Source organism: Macaca mulatta, chromosome 15, assembly GCF_049350105.2.
Source record: "Macaca mulatta isolate MMU2019108-1 chromosome 15, T2T-MMU8v2.0, whole genome shotgun sequence".
In the NCBI taxonomy this organism is placed as follows: domain Eukaryota; kingdom Metazoa; phylum Chordata; class Mammalia; order Primates; family Cercopithecidae; genus Macaca; species Macaca mulatta.
The window spans coordinates 61622250-61643486 of NC_133420.1; the positions used below are offsets into that span (position 1 = coordinate 61622250).

The 21237-nt window shown below is 51.3% G+C and overlaps 1 protein-coding gene across 4 annotated transcripts in view; it reads left to right on the forward strand.

Moving 5' to 3' along the window:
* SHB (SH2 domain containing adaptor protein B) overlaps window positions 1-21237 on the forward strand; it is a 149294-nt gene that overhangs the window by 94235 nt on the left and 33822 nt on the right. The window contains exons 4-8 of one of the 4 annotated variants that reach the window (XM_077965686.1): window positions 15518-15670; window positions 17990-18161; window positions 19750-19828; window positions 19997-20263; window positions 20695-20867. In XM_077965686.1, coding sequence (XP_077821812.1) covers window positions 15518-15670; window positions 17990-18161; window positions 19750-19828; window positions 19997-20263; window positions 20695-20727 — 704 coding nt within the window. In that variant the 3' untranslated portion in view covers window positions 20728-20867. Of the gene's footprint in view, window positions 1-15517; window positions 15671-17989; window positions 18162-19749; window positions 19829-19996; window positions 20264-20694; window positions 20868-21237 lie in introns of those variants that run through there. The other 3 variants (XM_077965688.1, XM_077965687.1, XM_015117416.2) reach the window with 3 other exon arrangements.

A 21237-nucleotide genomic window follows, 5' to 3' on the forward strand; every position in this document is an offset into this window, starting at 1 on the left:
AGGTTCAAGTGATTCTCCTGCCTCAGCCTCTCAAGTAGCTGGGATTATGGGTGCCTGCCACATTGCCCAGCTAATTTTTTGTATTTTTAGTAGAGACAGGGTTTCACTATGTTGGCCAGGCTGGTCTGAAACTCCTGACCTCAGGTGATCCGCCCACCTCGGCCTCCCAAAGTGCTGGGATTACAGGTGTGAACCATTGCGCCTGGCCTGATTGCAGTTTTCAGAAGGAACTGTCTTAGAAAGTAAGAGGAAACCAGTGTGCACAGCAGCTTCTGTTGAACCTGAGCCGGCCCGGCGAGCCCACCCAGTGCTGCGAGCTGAGCTAGGCCTGCAGGGTTCACAGGGCTGCTGTGTCTTCTATCTCAGCTTCAGCGTGCACCTGCTCACAGAGCACAGGTGATGGGCAGAGCTCAGCCCCTCCCAGATGACCTTCCTCTGGCCAAGAGCCCTTTGAGTGACTTGGGTGTCCCCTTCCTCCCTACTCAGAGTCTGGTTTTTCTAGAATCTGGGTATCTGTCACATTTCTAGAACTCCTCTCCCACAGCCCTTTTGAAAAGTGATCTTGGGCATGTGCATCATAAATCATAAACCTAAGCCCACACCTTTTTATTCTAATCCCACTCCTCAAAATCTATGCCAAAGTTATGATAAAAAAAATTCAGAAGGCTGCGCGCAGTGGCTCACGCCTGTAATCCTGGCACTTTGGGAGGCCGAGGCGGGTGAATCACCTGAGGTTGGGAGTTCAAGACCAGCCTGACCAACATGCAGAAAACCCGTCTCTACTAAAAATACAAAATTAGCTGGATGTGGTGGCACATACCTGTAATCTCAGCTACTCAGGAGGCTGAGGCGGGAGAATCGCTTGAACCTGGGAGGCAGAGGTTGCGGTGAGCCAAGATTGCACCATCGCACTCCAGCCTGGGCAACAAGCGCAAAAGATAAAAAACAAAAAAAATTCAGAAAAGGCATTGTTTATAATCACGGAAAATTGAGAGCAACCCAAGTGTCCGGCAATGGGGGCTGGATTTCTGTGCGTCTGTGTGGTGGAATATTGGAATATTGTGCAATCTCTAAAAGGTGATGTTTAGCAAGAGTTCATAACAACCTAGAGAAATGCTTATGTCTGTTGTTAAGAGATGAAAAGCCAGATGCCAAACAATGTTTAGGTGTCTGAGAGTTTAGGCATGTAAAAAGAGAGACAGTGAGTGACATTTAATTCCTACCACACTGACAGTCATAAAGGGAAACTTTTTATTTTTAATTTGTTTAAAATTTATTTTGCCTTAAATCTCCCCTTTTTTCATATATAACTAGACCCTTTCTCCCTTTCTAACCCCAAACAGTGAGGCCTCTACCCTACCCTTATCCCAGGCCCCTTAATTGCTGTTCTAGCCATTCCAACATAGATTACTCACAGTTCCTTGAATATAGCATGCACTGAGCAAATCCCTTTTTTCTAGCTAAAATGCCCTTCCCTGCCTGTCTTATCTGGAGCAATCCTATGCCTCCTTTGAGGTCCAGCTTAAACATTATCATCTCTCCAAGCCCTCCCTGGTACACAGCCATGCACCCCACAGGCTTCCTGCTGCCCCTATGGGTCTATCGAGTTTCCTGCATACATCACTGGGGGAACATTTCTCACACTACATCAGGGTTAGTTCTGTTTTGGTCTCGCCTGCCAGGCTGTGAGGTCCTCAAGAACAACCTGTCCCATCACCTTTCTGGAGCCCCAGCTCCTGACTGAGAGCCAAAGATAAGAGTCATCCTGTGACTGGGGGTCCTTAGTTGCCCCAGGCCTCTCCTGTGCATTTTACAGCCTCCTCTAGTCCCTTGAACCAAAGGAATCCAAGGCCTGTGCCCTGGGAATGGCTGATCAGGGGCTGTGCTTCTCTGGGCATGGGAGGAACTGGGGCCATCCAAGAGCTTACTCTTTGCAAACACGAGTTTGATTAAAGGGCTAAAAAGGCTCATGTGGCAACTTTCCCAGACACCCAGGGCCCACATTATAATGTAGCACCACAGGCAGGTGTGGGGTCTCACCCTCCCCTGGACTGACCACCTGTGGGCCTCTCAGGGGCTGCCCTTGCCTCTGACAGTCTAGTCTAGCCTGGCATCTTGATACTAAAAGTGTAGTCCCTGAACCAGCAGCATTGGCCTCACCGGAGCTGGTTAGAAATGCAGGGTCTCAAGTCCCATCCCAGGCCTACGAGTCAGAATCTGTTATAACAAGATCCCAGGTGATTTGAGAAAGTGAAAAGCAGTTCCCCTATTGGACATCATCTTTGAAAACTCTCAGGCCAGAACTTGCCCACTTCTGCCCAAAAGTGGTTTTAGAACTCCTGTACATTTAGTTGTTCACAAAGGATCATAAGGTCTCAGATGGAACTGTCTCAGAATGAGTTTCTGAGCCCACAAGCATCCGTTTTTGGCCTGGGTTTTGTGGCAGAGTTGCCATCACAGGTGTCACGGTCAGTCTGAGTTATTGGGCTATTGATAGAAGATAGACACAGAATCACATCCAGGTCTGTCTCATCCGGTCACTGGCCTCTGTGGGTCCTGCTCCAGGGAGGGTGCTGGCTGTGCGTTTCCCAAGCAGCTTTTGGCTCAGTTCTGCCTCCTGGGGCATAGAAGAAGGAGACCATCTCACTCAGGGGCTGGAGGGGTCCTATGGGCACCAGCCTTCTCTCCCCATGTCTGTGGACAGAGTCCATTGGGTGCTTCATTGGCAGGTGAGAAGCATCCTCACTGTTTCCTGTCGCTGGAGGGAAAGTGGAGAGGTGGGTGGGCCATCTCTCAGGTGGCAAGGACGAATTGAAGTAGCTCGGTTAGATTGCTGATGTGTTGCCACAGCCCCATGGGTAAGACCAGACGTGCAGCTACCCGGGAATGACAGCAAGGACCCCCACCTGAGTCAGTGTTGTGTGTGCCTGTGAGAGTGTGCATCCACCCGCATGTGTGTGCATGTGTGTGCAAGTGTATGCACTCACACTTCAGTAAGTCGTTGGTGTGGTCAGTGAGTAAGGCAGCTTAGCTGGGCCCCATCCATAGCATAGTACCTGTCGGAAATGCCCTGTGCAGTTTTTTCTTGGCTTTTGGGAGCTCTCTGCACTGAGTCTTTGGAGCCTGGGATGCAGGATCTGTAGCTGGAGGAAGAGCTGTATGGGATGGAATTGGCTAGCCAAAATCATTACCCTCTCCTTTCACCCCTTATATTCGCTGATTGTGCAGATTTGGCCTGGGTTAAACTTGGGCTGGGAATGGGGTCAGTGCTTTCAAATTTCCAAAGGGTGGAGAGTATGGGGGACCCTTAAGGGACAGACCTAGGCCTGCCAAGTGGGAGTCACAGGGATTTAGGGCCCAGGTGAAGGGTAAGAATTTTGGTTAGACCTGAATGTGTGTAATGAGCTTCCCATCACTGGGGGTTTGCAAGCAGAAGCTTGAGCAAGGCAGGGCTGTGACAGAGGGTGTGTCCTGGGAGGTCAGTCTGCAACCAGCTCTGGGGACGCATCCAGGCTTCATTCCATCAGAACCCCAGCATGCTGATCAGAGAGGGGGAGAGGGGAAGATGGCTGGATTATCTCCATCCATCTATGAAGCAAAAGTTCCTTGCAGCTTTCAAAGCACTGTCCCGAACTGCATTCATGAAAAGAGGCGCCTCTCAGACACTGCCTCAGCATTCTCCACCGGAGCGCCCTTCTTGGGCAGTGTTTCTGGAAGTCAGCGCCTTCCTTCCCATCTCATCAGGCTGGAGCTGCCACCACGGAAGGCTCAGTTATCACTTCACAGCTGACACGAAAACAGCTCTTAGAGTGTGTGAGGTGGCCCCAACTTCTTAGGAATGAAAGTTTCCCCTTCTCTGAGAATGGCCGACATGGAATTTTATTAAGGATTCGGAGACTTGTTGGTGAGAAATACTTGGAGCTGTCCAAAGAGCAAACCCTGGGTGTTCGATACCTGCTCTTCTCCAGGAAGCTGACTGGCCTCACCAGACCTCCACTCCCACTTGTGGGATCCCAATCCCCAGGACAGTGCCCAGTCAGGTTCCACCACTAGCTACTGGCTGCAGGGAGTGGACTGCAGCTCTGCCTCCACAGAGAAGTGGTGTGGCTTCCATCAGGCTGTCAGCCCCCTTCCCACCCGGCAGAGACCCCTGCCTTCCAGAGCAGGCTAGACTCTGTTCCTGGCCCACTTCGAATCATCCCAGGAGTCTTTACAGCAACCAACAAATTGCAAGGCTGGCAGGTGGGTCTAGAAATGGCCTTCTTGCTCTGTCCCCAACCCACCCCCGCCAGATACAACTCGGGCCCACACGAGGCCTATGTGACATCCCCTGCCCAATGTTGGGAAAGGGACAAGGAGCCTTGGATGATGTCATGATGTTTGGGGGTGGTACAGGTTGGTGTGGCAGGTCTACCTGGTTGTCGGCCTTTGTGGCACAGATTGCAGGATGGACAAATGGAACCCGAGCAGAAAGTGGCCACGTAGGGAGGGGCCCACAGGCAGGGACCAAGGAGCTGGGGCGGATAGCCTGTAGAAGCAAACTCCGGTGGAGGTGGCATGGATTTGGTGTCCTCACACCTCTGAAGGACCAGTGTGAGGACTGGGAATGAACGTGTCCTGGGAGTCTCAGTTTCCCCACCTGGGAAGTGAGACCAGTAGTTCCCACTTCAGAAGGGTCTTCCTGAGACTTGATGGGTATCACATCAGGAAAGTACTGGCATCGTTGCTAGCACTTAGCACTTTCTGTGTGCATTGTCTCATTCAGTCCTCACAATCACTCTCTGGGAGGTTAGTTTCCTCCTTCTACAGATAAGGAAGCTAAGGTCCCATGAGAAGAAATAACTTGGCCGGGGGCCCAGCCCATGGCTGGTCAGCAGCAGAGCTGAACTTTGAACCTGTCAGCTCCAACTCCAGAGCCTCTGCCCTAACCCAGTCAAATGTCTGGCCTCCCTGGTACTACCCAAGGTGCTGCAGGAAATGTGATTGGAGCTCTCATCCTCCCACAGCCCTCAAGAAGTATCGCATGCCCTTCATCTCACTTGCACTAATTTCTGCCACATCTACACCAGGATATGTTACTCGGTGGTGGCTTCCCACCTGAAATGGTTCCAGCCAGGGTTTCTGTAAGGGACTGGATTCTGGAGGTTCATGCCTTCATTGTAGGGGAGCCAGCGCCATCCCATGGGTTGGTCATGTCCTGCCACCACTCAGCACAGAGAGCTGAGTCCCACATACCATAGAGTCCCACTCTCCCTGTCCTTCTGGGGAAACTAAGGCTCAGAGTGGAGAAGGGAACAGCTGGAGACCTCATGGCAGAGCCAGTCAGGCCATACACAGAGGAATGACCAGCATTTCCTTTTAACCCAGTGGGTAAACGGCTATGTCTGTCATAATTTGCTCTTGTGTCTGAGAAGTAAGTAACTGCAGCTCTTGAGCTTGATGGAGGAGCCAGATGACAGGAGGGTGTGCGAAGGGCACCCCCCAGACCTTCTTGAGAAACTAAGTCATCTCATTTCGACTCACCCTCTGAAGCTTTGTCTCCATGAAAGTTACTCTTCAGGCAGTGTCCTGGGCTCAGTCAGGTCTGCCTTCCAGCAAAGATAAAAGACACATGACTCAAATCGTGCTCAGCATACTTATTTTGGGTACTTATCTGTCTTCCCTACTAGCTCCTTGGCAGATTTTAGAAGTTTAGGTCATGTTGGGACCCACGGGGCAATGGGAGGAGTCATACAGCCCCAAGTTCACATGCCAGCTCCACCCATCACTGCTTCAGGACCCGAGACGGACTTTTCAGTCTCCTTGAGCCTTAGTTTACTTATCTGTAAAATGGGGATGGTCACAACTTCTCACATTGGATCTCTGTGATGATTAAATAAAAACAAAAGATCTGAACGAAAAGACAAGGTAAGCCCTAAACGATCATGCATGTAAGAATTGGTTTTGGTATTCAGAGAGGGCTTGCTATATTACATAAAATTCAATTTAACATAGAAATCATGCTGCATAAAGAAGTACTTAGTGGCCACAGAGGACCTGTTGCCAAAGCTCATTCCCAGTAATGCTTGGCAGTGGGAAGCAGGGATGGTGTGGAAAGCGACACTTCTTCAGGAAACCCCATATCTCAATCCAGCAACAGTTCTAATGAGTCCCGTGGTTCTTCCATTCTTTACTCAGTCCCTCTGAGGATTAGGCCGCTGGCCCGCCTGGGTGGGAGAGGGTCCCCGGGGCCTTTCTCCGATCCACACCTTCCCTCTTCTAGGTCTGACATGTCTGTGGATTTCTTTTTTGCCTGGAGCAGTGAGTCTTAAACTTGCAGGCTTCAGAATCACCTGGAGGAAGTGTTATACAGATTGCTGGGGTTCCACCCCCAGGGTTCCTGATTCAGTAGATCCGGGGTGAGGCATGGGAATTTGCATTTCCAACAAGTTCCCAGGTGATGCTGATGCTGCCATCTGGGGACTCCACTTTGAGAACATAGAGTATATAGAGTACATGCTTTGTATTAGGTGTGGAGTTGGGGTAGAGTTAGGGAGGGGAGATCACCTCCTCCAGGAAGCCTTCCCTGGCACAACCAGTTCCTTCCCCTCTGTGCTCCTACTACACCCCGTACTGGAGTACACTGGTTTATTCTGAAATAGCTAGATACACACTAGACACTGTCAGCCTGTGGGGTGCCTACACTGTGGTGTCACCCCTTAGGCAGCCTCCCTCTTGAGTTTTGACACCTTCAAAGCCTCATCAAGTGAGGCTAAAGGGAAAGTAAGGCCCCAGGTATGTCTATTTCCTAAACACCTGTGAATCATCTCAGAGCCAGCTCAACTAGCTAATTTAAAATAATCCCATTAAGGTAAGGAAGGATGGGGAGGAACCAGGGACAGGAAATTAACATTTATTGAGCAATAATTGTAATTCCAGCGTGGGTTAACCCTACAGAGCCTTGCAAGGTAGGGGTCACTTCATTGTCGTCACTCAAATGACGGTACTGAAGCTCAGAGAGTGTGAGCAGCTTGTCCACAGTCACACAGCTGTGAACTTGGGCCAGTCTGACTGCAGAGAACTTGTTCCACTGCTGTGTTGATATCCTGTGTGTGGCTGGGGTCAGGCTGGACATTCCCTTGCACACCAGTACAAGGCAGAAGCAGTTGCACCCATACCGTGTTGCCCTCGTGACTTGTCACCGTCCCCCACAAACACAGTCACTCTGAAGCTGGTTTAACGCCACCATTGTGTGTGTAGGACACTGCTCCACACCTGCTATTCCCACCAAGCTATGTGACTCATCTTCATGTGCTCAGAATAAACAGGGCCCCGGCATCTGCAGAGGATCCCTTGGAGAATCTTAAACCTGGCCGCCACCACCTGTCCTAGCCAGGAAAATGCTGTCTCTTCCAAATTGGCTCCCCTTAGGCTCCCATGATGCTTCCTGTCTCCTGTATAGCTTCCCAGAATGCCTTGAGCCTGTGAGGAAATTAACAATTGTGTTTGTACCAAATGCTTTTTGCTATGTAATGAGTAACAGTTGTAATTAATGTTTAACACGTGTGAACAGCAGGTCTGCCCAGGAAAGGGGGGTTTCAGTGAGAGAACTGGGATCACTTGCTTCCTTTGGCTAATGTGTTACTGAGGGACAGGTTTTTCCAGTTGGTTTTTCTATTTGACGTATGAATAAATTCATTTAGTAATCTAAAAAAAAAGGAGAGAAGAAAAACATCAATGTTTAATAGCTTTGTTTCGTCTGCTAATTACAATGATAGAAATATTCCTCCCAGTGCCTTTGTCTCCTCAGTGGAAAAAAAACAAAGAGTTGACAGAATACCTTTGCTCTTCTGTTTAGCAGCTCAGAGATCTTCATGTGGATGTGATTTTTAAATTCCCTGAGGTCGGAGACCCTGCCTGTCTTGTTCACACCTGTGATCTGTGCCTGGCCCACAGTGAGCCCTCAGATATTTGAGTAAATCAGGCCGGATGCAGTGGCTCATGCCTGTAATCCCACCACTTTGGGAGGCTGAGGCAGGTGGGATCACCTGAGATCAGGAGTTCAAGACCAGCCTGGCCAATATGGTGAAACCCTGTCTCCACTTAAATCCAGGTCTCTACTTGAATCCAGGCCTCGTGAATCCCGGAGGCCCCTAACAAGTTCAGCATAAACCCTGTGTGTAGTGCAATACAGTCTCAAAAACAACCACGGTAACCACAGTGATACAACTATAAGTACTCACTGTGGCCCCAACTCTCAGTGCATAGTACCACCCCCACTGTACAGATGAGGAAACAGAGACAACTTGGCCCAGGTCATCCTGCCAGCAAGTGACAGCACAGGACTTTAAATCCAGATACCCCGGCCCCAAAATACAAAATTAGCCAGACATGGTGGCAGGTGCCTATAATCCCAGCTACTTGGGAGGCTGAGGCAGGAGAATCACTTGAACCCTGGAGGTGGAGGTTGCAGTGAGTCAAGATCGTGCCACTCACTCCAGCCAGGGCAACAGAGCGAGACTCTGTCTCCAAAAAAAAAAAAAAAAAAGATATTTGAGTAAATCGGGTCTCGGGAAAACCAACCCCGTGTTCTCTTAGGAGCGGTAGAATACCAATAAATCTCATGGCCTGCCCACACACAGACAGTGTGTTTTCATGTCTTTCTTGCATGCTGTATACCTGTCTCCTCGCTATGTGAGGCAGTGGGAAGGCATTTCTGAGTAGCCATTGACTGCTGTGGCTGCTACCTCTGGCCTCAACTCCCAGGGAGAAGTGGACAGCATGTCCCTGCCTGTCTGAGGATTGGCTGTGAATCCAGATGCCACATTGTGGACCTGGAGACTGGTGTGCTGGTTGGGTGCAGGCAACCCTGGCAAGCCATGTTTGTGGCCAGTACTTGGCCTGTCGCCCGACCACCACTCCCCATCTGTCCTGGCCTCCCTCACAGCCATCCACAATGGGCAGCAGAGAAACATGCACAGTGGGGCTGGGGCTTTGGGTCTTACAGACAGGGAGACTCATTCCTACAAATGCCCAGCCTGCTCCTTGCAGGTCTTTCAGCTCGTGGATGGGGAAAAAGTCACTTTCCCAGGCTCTAGGATTCTATATAAGTGTCTGTGGGTGTCTGCAGGTGAAAGTGTCAGGAGACATACTGTATCAGACGTGTGTAGGTTCCAGGTATGTTTGACAGATGGGCCTGGCCCAGAACTCAGGAAGGAACTCAGGCGCCGGGGCGAGGGGTATCTGGATTTAAAGTCCTGTGCTATCACTTGCTGGCGGGATGACCTGGGCCAAGTTGTCTCTGTTTCCTCATCTGTACAGTGGGGGTGGTACTATGCACTGAGAGTTGGGGCCACAGTGAGTACTCATAGTTGTATCACTGTGCTTACTGTGGTTGTTTTTGAGACTGTATTGCACTGCACACAGAGTTTGTGCTAAACTTGTTAGGGGCCTCTAGGATTCAGGAGACCTGGACTCAAGTCCAAGTTCACGTCTAGCTGTTGACTCTGGGTGAGTCAGTCCTTTTTCCAGCCCTCCATTTCCCATCTGCATAATGAGTTATGACAATAAATATGGCTTGCTTTGGCAGCCGTAGAGGCCTCTGCATTCGGGTTATTTCATCATCTTCATTGGGCTTTATCTTTAGATTTCCTGTAGCCAAGCAGCAGATCTTAGGGTGGGGTCCTTGCTCCCAGTAATAGCATTCATTTTTCTTCTGGGGATGTCACAAATAAGAGGACAAAGGCACGCCCCTTCTGCCAGGCCCGCTGTCCCCATCCCAGGCTTGGACATGTGTGTACGGCATTCCTGGAACCCAGGCAGCGTCCTGGCACCTGCCTCACAGCCTTCCCGCTTGCCTGCTTTGTGGTGAGTTGCTGGCTGCCTCCCTTCACAATGAGGACCTCTGTTCTCAAGCACCTCCCATCTTGAGTGGCAGCACAATGCCCTGAGGCCTGTGTGTGTCTTCCAGGCGAACACAGAGGCCTCTTGTTGGTGATCCTGGAAATACAAATCAAACATTTGCTGAGCCACTTGTCCTGCAGGTATCTGGAAGGAACCTACACTCACTGGGCAGGTGGGGTAAGTGGGTGAGCGAAACTCCCTCTTGAACTGGAGGGAAGAAGGGGCCTCACCTCTCTGGGCCTCGGTTGTGTCATCTATAAAATGGGAGTTCTCATACTTGTTTAGGAATTCTAATACTTGTTTTGCTGTGTGTTGGTGAGGGTCAGATGAGATGATACAGTACATTGTTTGGAAAGCTGAAACAGCAGAGGCCCACTGTCATGCAAACAGAGTTTCAGTCATCTACAGGTGTTAGTGCATTGTTGTGAAAGTTGATGGCATTTTCAGACTCCGGGGGTCATGTAGTCCATCCCACCTCCCATACCAATGCATAATCTCCCCTCCTTGCCCCTTTCTGGGGTTGCACAGCTCCCTGGTCAGCAGCCCCTCCACCCCAAGCTCTCCCCACTCTCACACACCTTTCCGCCTCACCAGCACCCTGGAGTCCCAGCCTAGCTGTCGGTGCTATGCAGGAACCCCTGCCGGGGACTGTGTGCAAGGCCCTGGGCACCTTGACTCTGCCTCTGTACTTTGTTTTTATAGAGTACTGGAACATTTGTGAACCAACACCAGGGCCAGAACAGCCTTCAAGCCCCTCCTGTCAGCCACATATAGTTTACAAATGTGGCCCATGTGCATTCCAGCTCATCCGCAGAGGGGCTAAGAAGCCTGTGGCAGTTGAGAGCTCCTTGCAAGTCAGTCTACACACAGTGCCTTGTTTTTCATCGTTCCAACCTTTATTGCCTCTGCTTAAAGGAAACTTCATCTTATACTGGAGAACTGAGAGGGTCATAGACTTCAGGCCAGAAAGAAGCAGCCAGACAGTCAGAACTTGGAGAACCATACCAGTCTCCTGGGTCCTGTTGCTCCATTCCAGTTCTCTTTGAATGACCCCCTATCCCCGGGAGTCACTGCCCACCCCCTTGGTCAGTGGTGAGGACAAGAGGATGTGTGGCAGACTGTCAACTCTTCTCTCACTGCACCTCCGCCGGGAAAGGCACTCCTGGGTGGCGGAGGCTGCCCAGGGCTGCAGTCCCAAAGCAGAGGGCTCAAGGGCTAGCGCTGGGACCCACTGCCTGTCATAGCAACCTGTTCCTATTGCCCTGGGCAAGTTACCTGACCATACCAGGCCTCACTTGTTAAAACATGGGCAATAATAGCACTGACTTCATAGGTTTGCCACAATGACTAGAGAAGAACACGGACTTTAATTCCTCCATGGTGCCTGCCCATGAGCAGGAATCACTAAATAAAGAGTAAGCTAGGCCAGGCGTGGTGGCTCCTTCCTGTAATCCCAGTGTTTGGGGAGACTGAGGTAGGAGGATCACTTGAGGCCAGGAGTTCAAGACCAGCCTGGGTAAGATAGTGAGATGCCACCTCTACAAACTTAAAAAAAAAAAAAAACTTAGCCCAGCATGGTAGCATGCACCTGTAGTCCCAACTGCTTGGGAGGCTGAGCAGAAGGATGGCTTGAGCCCAGGAGTTCAAGGTTACATTGAGCTATGATCATGCCACTGCACTCCAGCCTGAGTGACAGAGCGAGACCCTGGCTCTTAAAAAAAAAAAAAAAAAAAAAAAGATGAAGCCATTTTTCAAAATTGTTCCCAAAGTCACTTGAGGAGTGAGTCCAGCTCCTGAGTTTCCTTTGTTGGCTGATGAATAGAAGATAATCCTGTTGAGCAGGGTGCAGGTTCATTCCTTCAACAGATGTTGAGCATCCACTGTACATCAGGCACTGTTTTAGGTATTGGGATTTTAGCCTTGAACAAAACAGAATGAAATGCCCTGTCCTCCTAGAGCTTCTGACTCCAGAATTTCAGCAGGAGCCATAGAAAAAGAGGTGGTTTCTGATACAGGCATTGTTTCAGAGCATAGATGTGGCCGTGGGTCGGGGTTACCTGCTTATAGGGGGCCTGCCTGGACCTTGGTACGTCATCTATTACCTTCACGGTACAGGTATTGTCAGCCCTGGTTTGCTGATGAGGCAGCTAAGGCTCAAAGAAGTTTAAGAAACATGCCCCAAGTCACTCAGTAATGACAGAGACAGGATTCAAACCCAGGTCCTCCTGATTCCTAAGCTGTGAGTCAAGACACTGCAGCTCCTCCATTCCCTGGGTGGGTTTCAGCCATGGGCCATTCATTGGAGCTGGCTGCAGGTCAGCCATGGGGAGACTCCAAGGAGACTGAGGCACAAGGCCCCATCTCTGCGAAGTGTCCAGTTGTGAGAAGACACCTACATGCCTCAGTGTTACAGAGGCCAGTGCCAGGACAGTGGTGCAGACTTCGGCACTCAGAGGAGGAGAAAGGAATTCTACCTGGGGGTCTAGAGCAAAACCTACCTCAGGAGGTAATGTTGGAGCTGAGCTCTGAAGAATAGCTGGGATTTTTGCAGAGAAATAGTGAAGTAAAGGGATTCTAGAGGGTAGACTTAGCCAAAGCAAAGCCCTGAAGACAAAAAAGCAGATGATAGATCTGGGGACTGCCTGTCCTTTGTGACTGGAGCCTAAGGGTGGGTGTGGAACCCACAGGGGTTTTGTAGGGGAAGATGCATCATTACATCAAATTCAGAGGAACTTGAGCACCAGAATGAATTTGCCCTTTGCCCTGGGGCACTGGGGAGCCAGGGAGGGTTTGCAAGCCCAGGAGAGCTATGCTTTAGAGATCCATCGGCTTTTTGGAGTTTGCTCTCTGGCCAGCTCTGAACAGTGGACAGGACAGTGAAAAGAGATCCACCCCGAAGGAACACATTTATCTCATCCAAGCACCTTCTCCACATGAAACTTCTGTGAGTTAGGGGCAGACAAGAGACTGGAGAGGGCAAAGGAAAGTAAATCCCAGGCGCAGCACCCACAGCACCCAGGCTGACTGGGAAGGGTGGTGTGGATGCCCCCTGAACTACAGGAGATATACTGAGGGCTGGGAGCCACCGAGAGGGAGACGATGGTTCTCTGCAGGTGGGATCAGGGTAAGCTTTGTGGAGGAGGTGCCATTTGTGCCAGACCTTTTCTAGACATCATTCAGATGGAGCAGAAGGGCAGTAATTCTAGGCCTAGAAGTAGGAAGTGCACAGCAGGGAGGCTAGATGAGGCCCAGCTCCTGCCAGACCAGCAGCCCTCAGGTATTCTTGTGGGGAAGGAAGATCCAAAGGTGGGAGGAGCCTGACCCTGCAGGCCTGCAGTCCTGGGCTCGACCCTCACCCTGCTATTTGGCCTTGAGACCCTGGAGGAGTTCCTCCTACCCTTCCTCTGAACCTCTGTTCCTCCCCTCTTACCCATGTGGCAGGGCCAGTAGGAGGGATAGAACTAAGCTAGGTGTCTTGGATCCTGTCTTCTGTTGTTAGCAGTGACCACACTTCAGGACTGATTGGTATAAAATCTGTAATACAAGCAAAAAGGGGACCAATCCAGATGGGAGGGCCAGGAAAGCTTCCTAGAAGCGGGGCACTTGAGCTGAGTCTCAAGGAATGAGTCCTGTCACCATGGCAGAACTTTTGGGAAGATATTGACCAGGCTCTCTCTCCCATCAGCCATGAGGATCTGGTCTCCATCATCGAAACCAAAGTCAGAAGCTTCAACCTGAGCCTCAACCTGCCCAGCTCTAAATCTCACTTTCCTCCTTCAGATTCCGACTTCCATTTTTAATTGCCCATAGGTGAAATTAATTAGGTTCTGTCATTCTAATGACTCACGGGGGTAGCATATTTTTTTCTCTAAATGCAGATATTCTTTTGAGGGATTGTGTCTTTATCTTTTGCAAAAAAAATTACTAAATTAAAAGAATTGCCATGTTAAATTGCAGATTAAGGAGAAACTTAATTAGAAGGAATGAGAGCAGTTGTGTTTGCAGCTTTTGTTCTTAACGTTTTTTTTTCTTAGGCTGCCGAATCACTGCACTTGGAGTTCGTATATTTGTATTTTAGGTGAAATGATTTGCCTAATTAAGCCTGTCACTCATCACCACCTGTTCTCTCTAAGATATATGGCTATATTATTAAGCTTGCCAGCAAATGTATAAATTATTTCAGTGGGGAATTACAGTGTTGACTAGGATGTTACTAGTTTTTAATCCAATTTATCTGGTATGAAAACCAATTTTTTTCCCAATAAAGCAAAACAGCAGCTCATTACGTTTCTTCATTTAATCACTTATTGAGCATCTGTTATGTTGCCAGTAACTGGGCTAGGCATGGGGGAAGGGGCACATGGTACAGCCCCACCCTCAGGGGGCTCACCGGGAGCCAGGAAGGACACGCAATTAGGGTGCTAAGATCAAGGTGAGTCTTGGGAGAGGTGAGGTCCAGGAAGTCTTCCTGAAATAGGTGACCTCTGGAGGGTAAGTGGAATGAGTCAGGTGAAGAGGTTGGTTGACCTGAGACTGGACAAGCAGCCGGGTCCTAGAGAACCTTTGGGGTTGTGCCGAAGAGCTTGGGCTCGCTCCACAATCACGTTCTGTGCTCCATGCCTCTGTATCAGGACATCGATTGTAGAGAATTATATTGGCAGAAATCCCCCAATCCCGATTTTAGCCGGTGGAGCCCCAGGATGTCAGGAGTGAAAGTGACTTATAATTCATCTGGTCCCTCGGTCTCCTGAGCCTGTGGCAAAACTAAGCCTAGAACCTCACTTGCCGCTTAGTCCCCTTCCTATGGCAGGCCACTCCGCTGCCCTTTGACACTGGCAGCCCCATGGGCCAGGATGCCTGCTGAGTTGTATCCTCTCTATTCCTAACAACCAGAAAATTAGCAGCAGGGAGGTATCGTGGAGAAGTACAGGCTGGTCCCATGCTCCCTGACCATATCCCCTTCTGTGCCCATCCCAGCGGGGAATATCACCCTCCCCCAAGCCAGAAATCTGGGCATCACACGGCAGTCATCCCAGGCTCACTCCCACAAGTAGTCAAGCTCCTACATCCCTGCCGTCATTGAGGGGGTCAGCCTCCATCACCTTTCCCTGACTGTTCTTCCCGTCTTCAGGATTGACCCCAAACCCACCCTCCACCAGCACTCAGAGAGGTCTCTAAAGCCCATTCTCTGATTATCCCCATCCATAGTCCAAGCTCTTTAGAAAGGGTCTCCAGGATGACGTGGCCCCAATGGGATGTCTATCCATCCCCAGTCCTCTCCCCTGCCCAAGGTCACCCATGGAGGGCTCTGCAAAGTAGGGGCTCGGGTAAGAACCTGCTTCACCTCTTTCCTTCTCCCAACCTCCTGTCCAAGACCATATGTCCCATGATTTGTTGCCATGAGGGTGCTCTCATTCAGCCGGAACCCCAGTGGGAGATCCAGGCTACTGGAAGTCCAGGGAGGGGTAGATGCCAGTAGTATGTGTGTGCTAGGGCCCCAGCTCCAGGTTTTAGCCCACCACCACAAAAGCCCCCTTATCAGCTGATGGGAAAGGGCCTTCTCACTCTCCAGCCCCAGGACCTGTCCCCTGGGAAGGCCTTGAGGTCATTCCTGTCTGTGTGTGGTTGGATACAGGACGGAACTGCGGCCAGAAGGAAGGTCAGGAACCCCTAGCAAGTCCTCGCTCTGCCGGCTCTCCACGCCACCCACCCTGGCATCACGGAGTTGTAGGTGTCTCTAAGGCGTGGCCTCCATGCTGCTTTCCTGGAGTCTTAATTAGGGCCTTTGGTGAGTCTTCCTCTCATGGGTAAGGCCAGCCCATCCTTCTAGTGCTTAGGTAAACAGCCTGTGGTCACCTGTAGTCCTCCTCCTCTCACACTGCACTTTGCATGCACAGGCAAGTCCTGTCATCTCTGCCTGCAGAATGTGGCCAGATCTGACCACTGGCGGGCACTGCCTCACTGCCCTCCTGTGTGCTCTCTGTCCCTCTAATTAGCCAACTGTACTTTTTAGAGCAGTTTTAGGTTCACAGCAAAATCAGACAGAGTCCAGAGTGTTCCCACATACCCCTTGCCTCCTTGTCTTTTGAGCACAGCAATCATGTAAGGAAGCGCCCGGTCAGAACGGCTCTCCACGTCTCTCAGAACAAAGCCAGAGTCCTTCCTAAGACCGGGAAGCCCGGCTTCCTTCCCAACTCCCTTCCAGACACTCTGGGTCATTTTGTGTCTCACTCTAGGCACAGTCCCACTCCAGGGCCCTTCACTTGCTCTTCCTTCTGCCTGGAGTGTCCTTCCTACAGATGTTTCTCCCTCGCTTCAGGTATTTATTCAGATGTCACCTTTGGAGAGGGCTTTCCTGCCCTGCTGTATTTTTCTCAGTGGCACTTGTCACCAGCCGTTGATATGCAGATTGATTTATTGCTTGTCTCTCCTCACGAGGCCCCTGCGCTCCATAAGGCAGGGATCCTTGTCTCTTGCGCCTACCGCTATTTTCTCGGGCTTGAACTGTGCCTAGTACATGTGGATGAGTGGTTAGGAGCGTCATCGCAGGTGGACTACCTGCCGGTGTCACTGCTGGGTAGCAGGCTGACCACACGCTCGGCACAGTCCTGAAAGTGGGTGGGTCCGGTGTCTCTGGAGCCTTCTGTTGGCAAGAGCCTCCCTTCCCACTGTTTTCCAAAATGGTTAATGGAGAAAGAGTGTCTTAGAGGGACAGAAATGCCCCATAGTCCCTGATAGGGAAGATGGTTCAGTAGCTGAGATGTAGAACAGGTTCATCACACTCCTCGCTTTCAGCAGACAGCACGTTTCCCCGCTGGCGCTGAGGTTTCTCCAGGTCCTCCTGTGAGCATGGGGGTTGATTGCCGTGTGTCTGGCCGGGCTTGGAGGTTAGCTTGCCACAATCATGCTTGCTAATTAGAGGAGAGGTTTATGCCTTTGTGTGGCACAGCCAGGGACATGTTTGTGGGCCTGCAGCTGGCCTCAGCTTCAGGAACCTTCTTCTGCAGGCTCTGGCCTCGTTTCTTAGGCACCCTCTGTGTGTCAGGTCCTGGAGTATCCTCCCTTCTGACCTTCACAGCAGCCTGGTGGGACAAGAAACAGGGACTCGAAGAGGTTCAGTAGCGTAGCCAAGGCTTGCAGCTAATCACTGACAGGCTTAGGAGAGGAACTCAGGTTGGTTCAGTTGCTTCTATGAGGTGCCTAGTACTGTGTGTGCATTGAGCAGACACGCTAAGTGTGATTTATAATAACAGACTGCGTTCCAGGCACACTACTAAGATTTATAGGTGTGTCACCGGCTTTAATCCCCATGGGATGGGTGCTGTCATTATCCCTGTTTTTCAGAGAAGGAAACAGGCCCATCTGGATAACTGGCAAGGTGGACTACTGGTCTCCAGGAACCCTCTGGCAACTCTAGTTTTAGCTCAGTGCTTTCTGTTCTTTGTGGTGTCTCCAGGGTCTTCCTCAAGGAGCATCCTCCCCCAGCCTCTGGGAGTGAACGATGCTCCCACAGGCCCAGGGCGGGGAGAAGAGCATGTGAATGGCCCTTCCTGTGCTTTAGGCACTGCTTCAGCCTCACCTGGGCGCTGGATCCTGGACCCATGCAGGGGATCTGAATACAGGGGATGTAGTATGACCCCCAAGTGGCACTCTGTAGGAGTATCCCAGGGAAAGGGACAGATGTGGCCAGTATGGCCTGAGGTGGGATGAGAGGAGGAGAGGAGCCACTTGGAGGCAGATTTTTGGCCCAATACAAGAAACAGCCTTTTCCCCTGAGAACTGTCCTGAGGACAGAGCTCCCCCAAGGCAGTGCCATGCCCCACTGCTGGAGGCCACAGAGAGGCTCCTGTGGAGGTAAGGCTGAGCTCAGTGGCCTCCGGAGGCTCAACCAGCCCCTCACATGCCCCATTGGGCTGTGACCACGTGGGTGTCCTGTCTTAGGAAGCCAAAATCTTTTGTGCCATGTTATTTCTTTGCTTGAAACCCTTCCTCCTGCAAGTCGTAAAGTGCCAAATAGAGCAACTGAACGTTACCCTTCTGTGCATCACAGTAGCTCCCTGGGCTGAGCTCTGCTAACCCTGCACTTTCTCTCTCTCCCTCCCCACAGCACAGTTTAATGGCAACGAGAAGCGGCAGTCATCCCCCTCGCCTTCGCGGGACCGGCGGCGCCAGCTTCGTGCCCCTGGAGGGGGCTTTAAGCCTATCAAACATGGGAGCCCCGAGTTCTGCGGGATCCTAGGAGAAAGGGTGGATCCTGCTGTTCCCCTGGAGAAGCAAATGTAAGTTCTGAGGGAGCAAAGCCCCACCTCACCTCCCAGTTCACCTAGTTTTTGCCCTCTCTTTCATGTCATCTTCTTTTAAAAATCCATAGATTGGGCCAGGTGTGGTGGCTCACACCTGTAATCCCAGCACTTTGGGAGGCCGAGGTGGGTGGATCACTTGCCTCGGAGTTCAAGACCAGCCTGGCCAACATAGTGAGACCCTGTCTCTACAAGAAAAAAGAAAAAAAAAATACAAAAATTAGCCAGGTATGATGGCATACACCTATAGTTCCAGCTACTTGGGAGGCTGAGGCAGGAGATTCAGTTGAGGCCAGGAGGTTGAGGCTGTGGTGAGCTGTGATCACACTACTGCAATCGAGCCTGGGCCACAGAGCGAGACCCTGTCTCAAAAAAAAAAAAAATTCCCAAACTGAGACATGCTAGAACTCCAGGGGCCTTCTAGTCTGCCCCTACCTCCCCCTCCGTGTACACATGGGCAGGCTGAGGCTCTTGGAAGGTCGAGGCTCCCACCCAGCCAGTGGTAGGCCCAGGATTAGAACACATACCTCCTGGCTTCTAGCCCTGAACTTACGCTGTCCACACTATGTGGCTACCCTTACCTTCAATGGCAGGAGGGACAGCAAAAAAGAGTCTACAGGGTGCACTCCTCCTTTTCACATCCTAGTTTCTCATTTCATCATGCAGCAAATAAATTCTTGGAAAAACGAAATATAAACTAAATCCTTTCCCCTAAGTGTAAAACTGCGTGTAAATTAGATTTGTTTTCTAGCTACAGTCGTGTTCTTGCTCCATGTCTGCTTGATACTGTTAGAGTTGGGCAAGGCCTTTCCACTCCTGATGCAGGTTTTCTCAGCCCCTTTGCCCAGAGGTTTCTCACCTCCAGTCAGTGGCCAAGTCCCATCCATGCTGCCCCCAAGGTCCGACATCCCTTTCTGTCCTTGCTGCCCCCAGCACTGTGCAGGGGGCAAAGCCCTTTATTGCCCCTCCCCTTGGCCATGGTTATCATCTCGTTGCTCTGCCAAATCATCCCTGGGTGCAGGTTCCTGCTCTGTTCTGAAACCTTCAGTGGCTCCACGTTACCCCCAGGATAAATGAATAGCCTGCCATTCATTCTGTGAATTGTCCCCAAACTATGTTTTCAGTTTCTAACCGTGCCTCATACCTGGATTAGAATGAGCTTCTCCAGGAACTTGACAAAGCAGGTGCAGGACTTGCGCTGGTGTCCTCAGGTGTCTTGTCTGCTTAAACAAGAAAATGTACAGTAAAGGGTTGTTAGCCCATTGCCTAGATGAGAACATCAGAACCCAGAGTGGTGCAGAGCCTTGGCAAGGACTCATGGCTCAGAGTGCCCCCAACCTCGTGACCCAGTCCCTACCCTCTCCCCTCCTCTGTCCTCCACTTACTCTTTGCTCTTCCCACCCTTTGAGTAGGCACACATAAGGCCACAAGAGTCACTGACACCATGCACAGTTCGTGAGCCCTCCCTGGTGTGTGTCATGTACTGTGTTTGTCTTGGCCCGGGGATTCTGGTCTTGGCATGGCCAGCAGGGCATCCCCTCACAGGAAATTCTCACTCGGTGAGCAGGATGCAGGGTTTTCCGAATGACGTCATATGCCGCCCTTTTAAGCAAGTGCTGTCACCTCTGGAGGCTTCTGCTACCTTTGTGAGTGCTCCACTCCTGCGGTACAGGGCGCATGGGCGGGGGGTGGGGGCTGGGGGTGCTCCTAGCCAGTGCTGTGAATCATGTCTCACAGCTGTGCAGATCATCTGGCAGGTTTTGCTTATTTCTGATCAAACTGTGTACTTTTAATCAACAAACTGTGACCCACAGATGTTCGGCGTGCGTCCTGACCAGCCGTGGCCAGGTCTGCCTGGGTCAGTCTGGGCCCAGCCTGCCCTCTCCCATCCCCGGACTCAGCCTTCATCGCAAGACGGGGGGAGTTGGGCTGCCTTTCCTTTCCCATTCCCGCTTCATGAGGCCCCCAGCCAAGTCCAGCGTCATGACTGGCTTTTCCTCCCCCATCGTCTCATCTCTCCACGATTAACTCCCCAAGATGAGTCAGAAGTCCTGACTCATCACCCAAGGGGTGTGCTTAAGGTAAAATCCCACTTTGGATAGAGCCTGATGACCCCACTAAAGAGGATCACCTCGTCCCCCGCTGGACTGATGCTGCTCTAGAGTTCAGGAGGCGCCTTCGGGTCTGAACCTCTCCTCCACCCTAGCACAGAGGGAGGTAGGAGGGGAGACCGAGGCACTGGGGGTATGCCCCGGGTCACACGGGGTGGCCGTGGATGGGCAGGCACACATCTGCCTAGGTGCCCATACCACCTGCCTCGCCTCCTGGGACAGCAGAAAGGCTGCTCCAGTGCTCAGGGTCTGTCCCCACTGCCTCCTGGAGGCAGCCCCACACACACCCCTCTTCCTTCCTCCATCATTACCATCAGTGTATAAACATGTCCCAGTAACAAACTTTGCCAACATAAGTTAAAAAAAAAAAAAAAAAACCTTGACCCAACATTCCTCTCTAGGTACTGCACCTGCTGAGAACAGAAACTCCATGAGGGCAGGAACTTGTCTAAGTCACCACTGCATCCCCTGTGCCCAGAACAGTGCCCAGCACATAACAGGTGTTGAATAAATAGCTGTTGCATGAATGAACAGTATCCAAAGAGCTGCCAGCACTTCTCCCCTCTCTGTCACCTCCCCTTCTCTCTCACCCACCACAACCAGCCTGGGTCCCCAGATGACCCCCTCTGTCCTCCATGGCAGTCACCACAGTTGACCACTCTCCTTCTGGGCCTCTGGGCCTGGTGCTCCTCCTGCCTCCGTGGCCACTCTTCCATCTCCTCTGCTGGCTCCTTGCCTCTTCTTGACCTGAAGGTCCGACTTTGCAGGGCTCAGTCTCCAACTACGTGCTCTCCCTGGGTTGTCTCTCCCAGGATCCTGGTGGTGACTCACAGATGCATAGCACCAGCCCACACCTCTCCCAGAGCTCCTGACTCCTATGTCCAGTTGCTTCCTGGCATCTCCATTTGGCTGACAAGTGGGCATCTCAAACTTAACATGTTCAA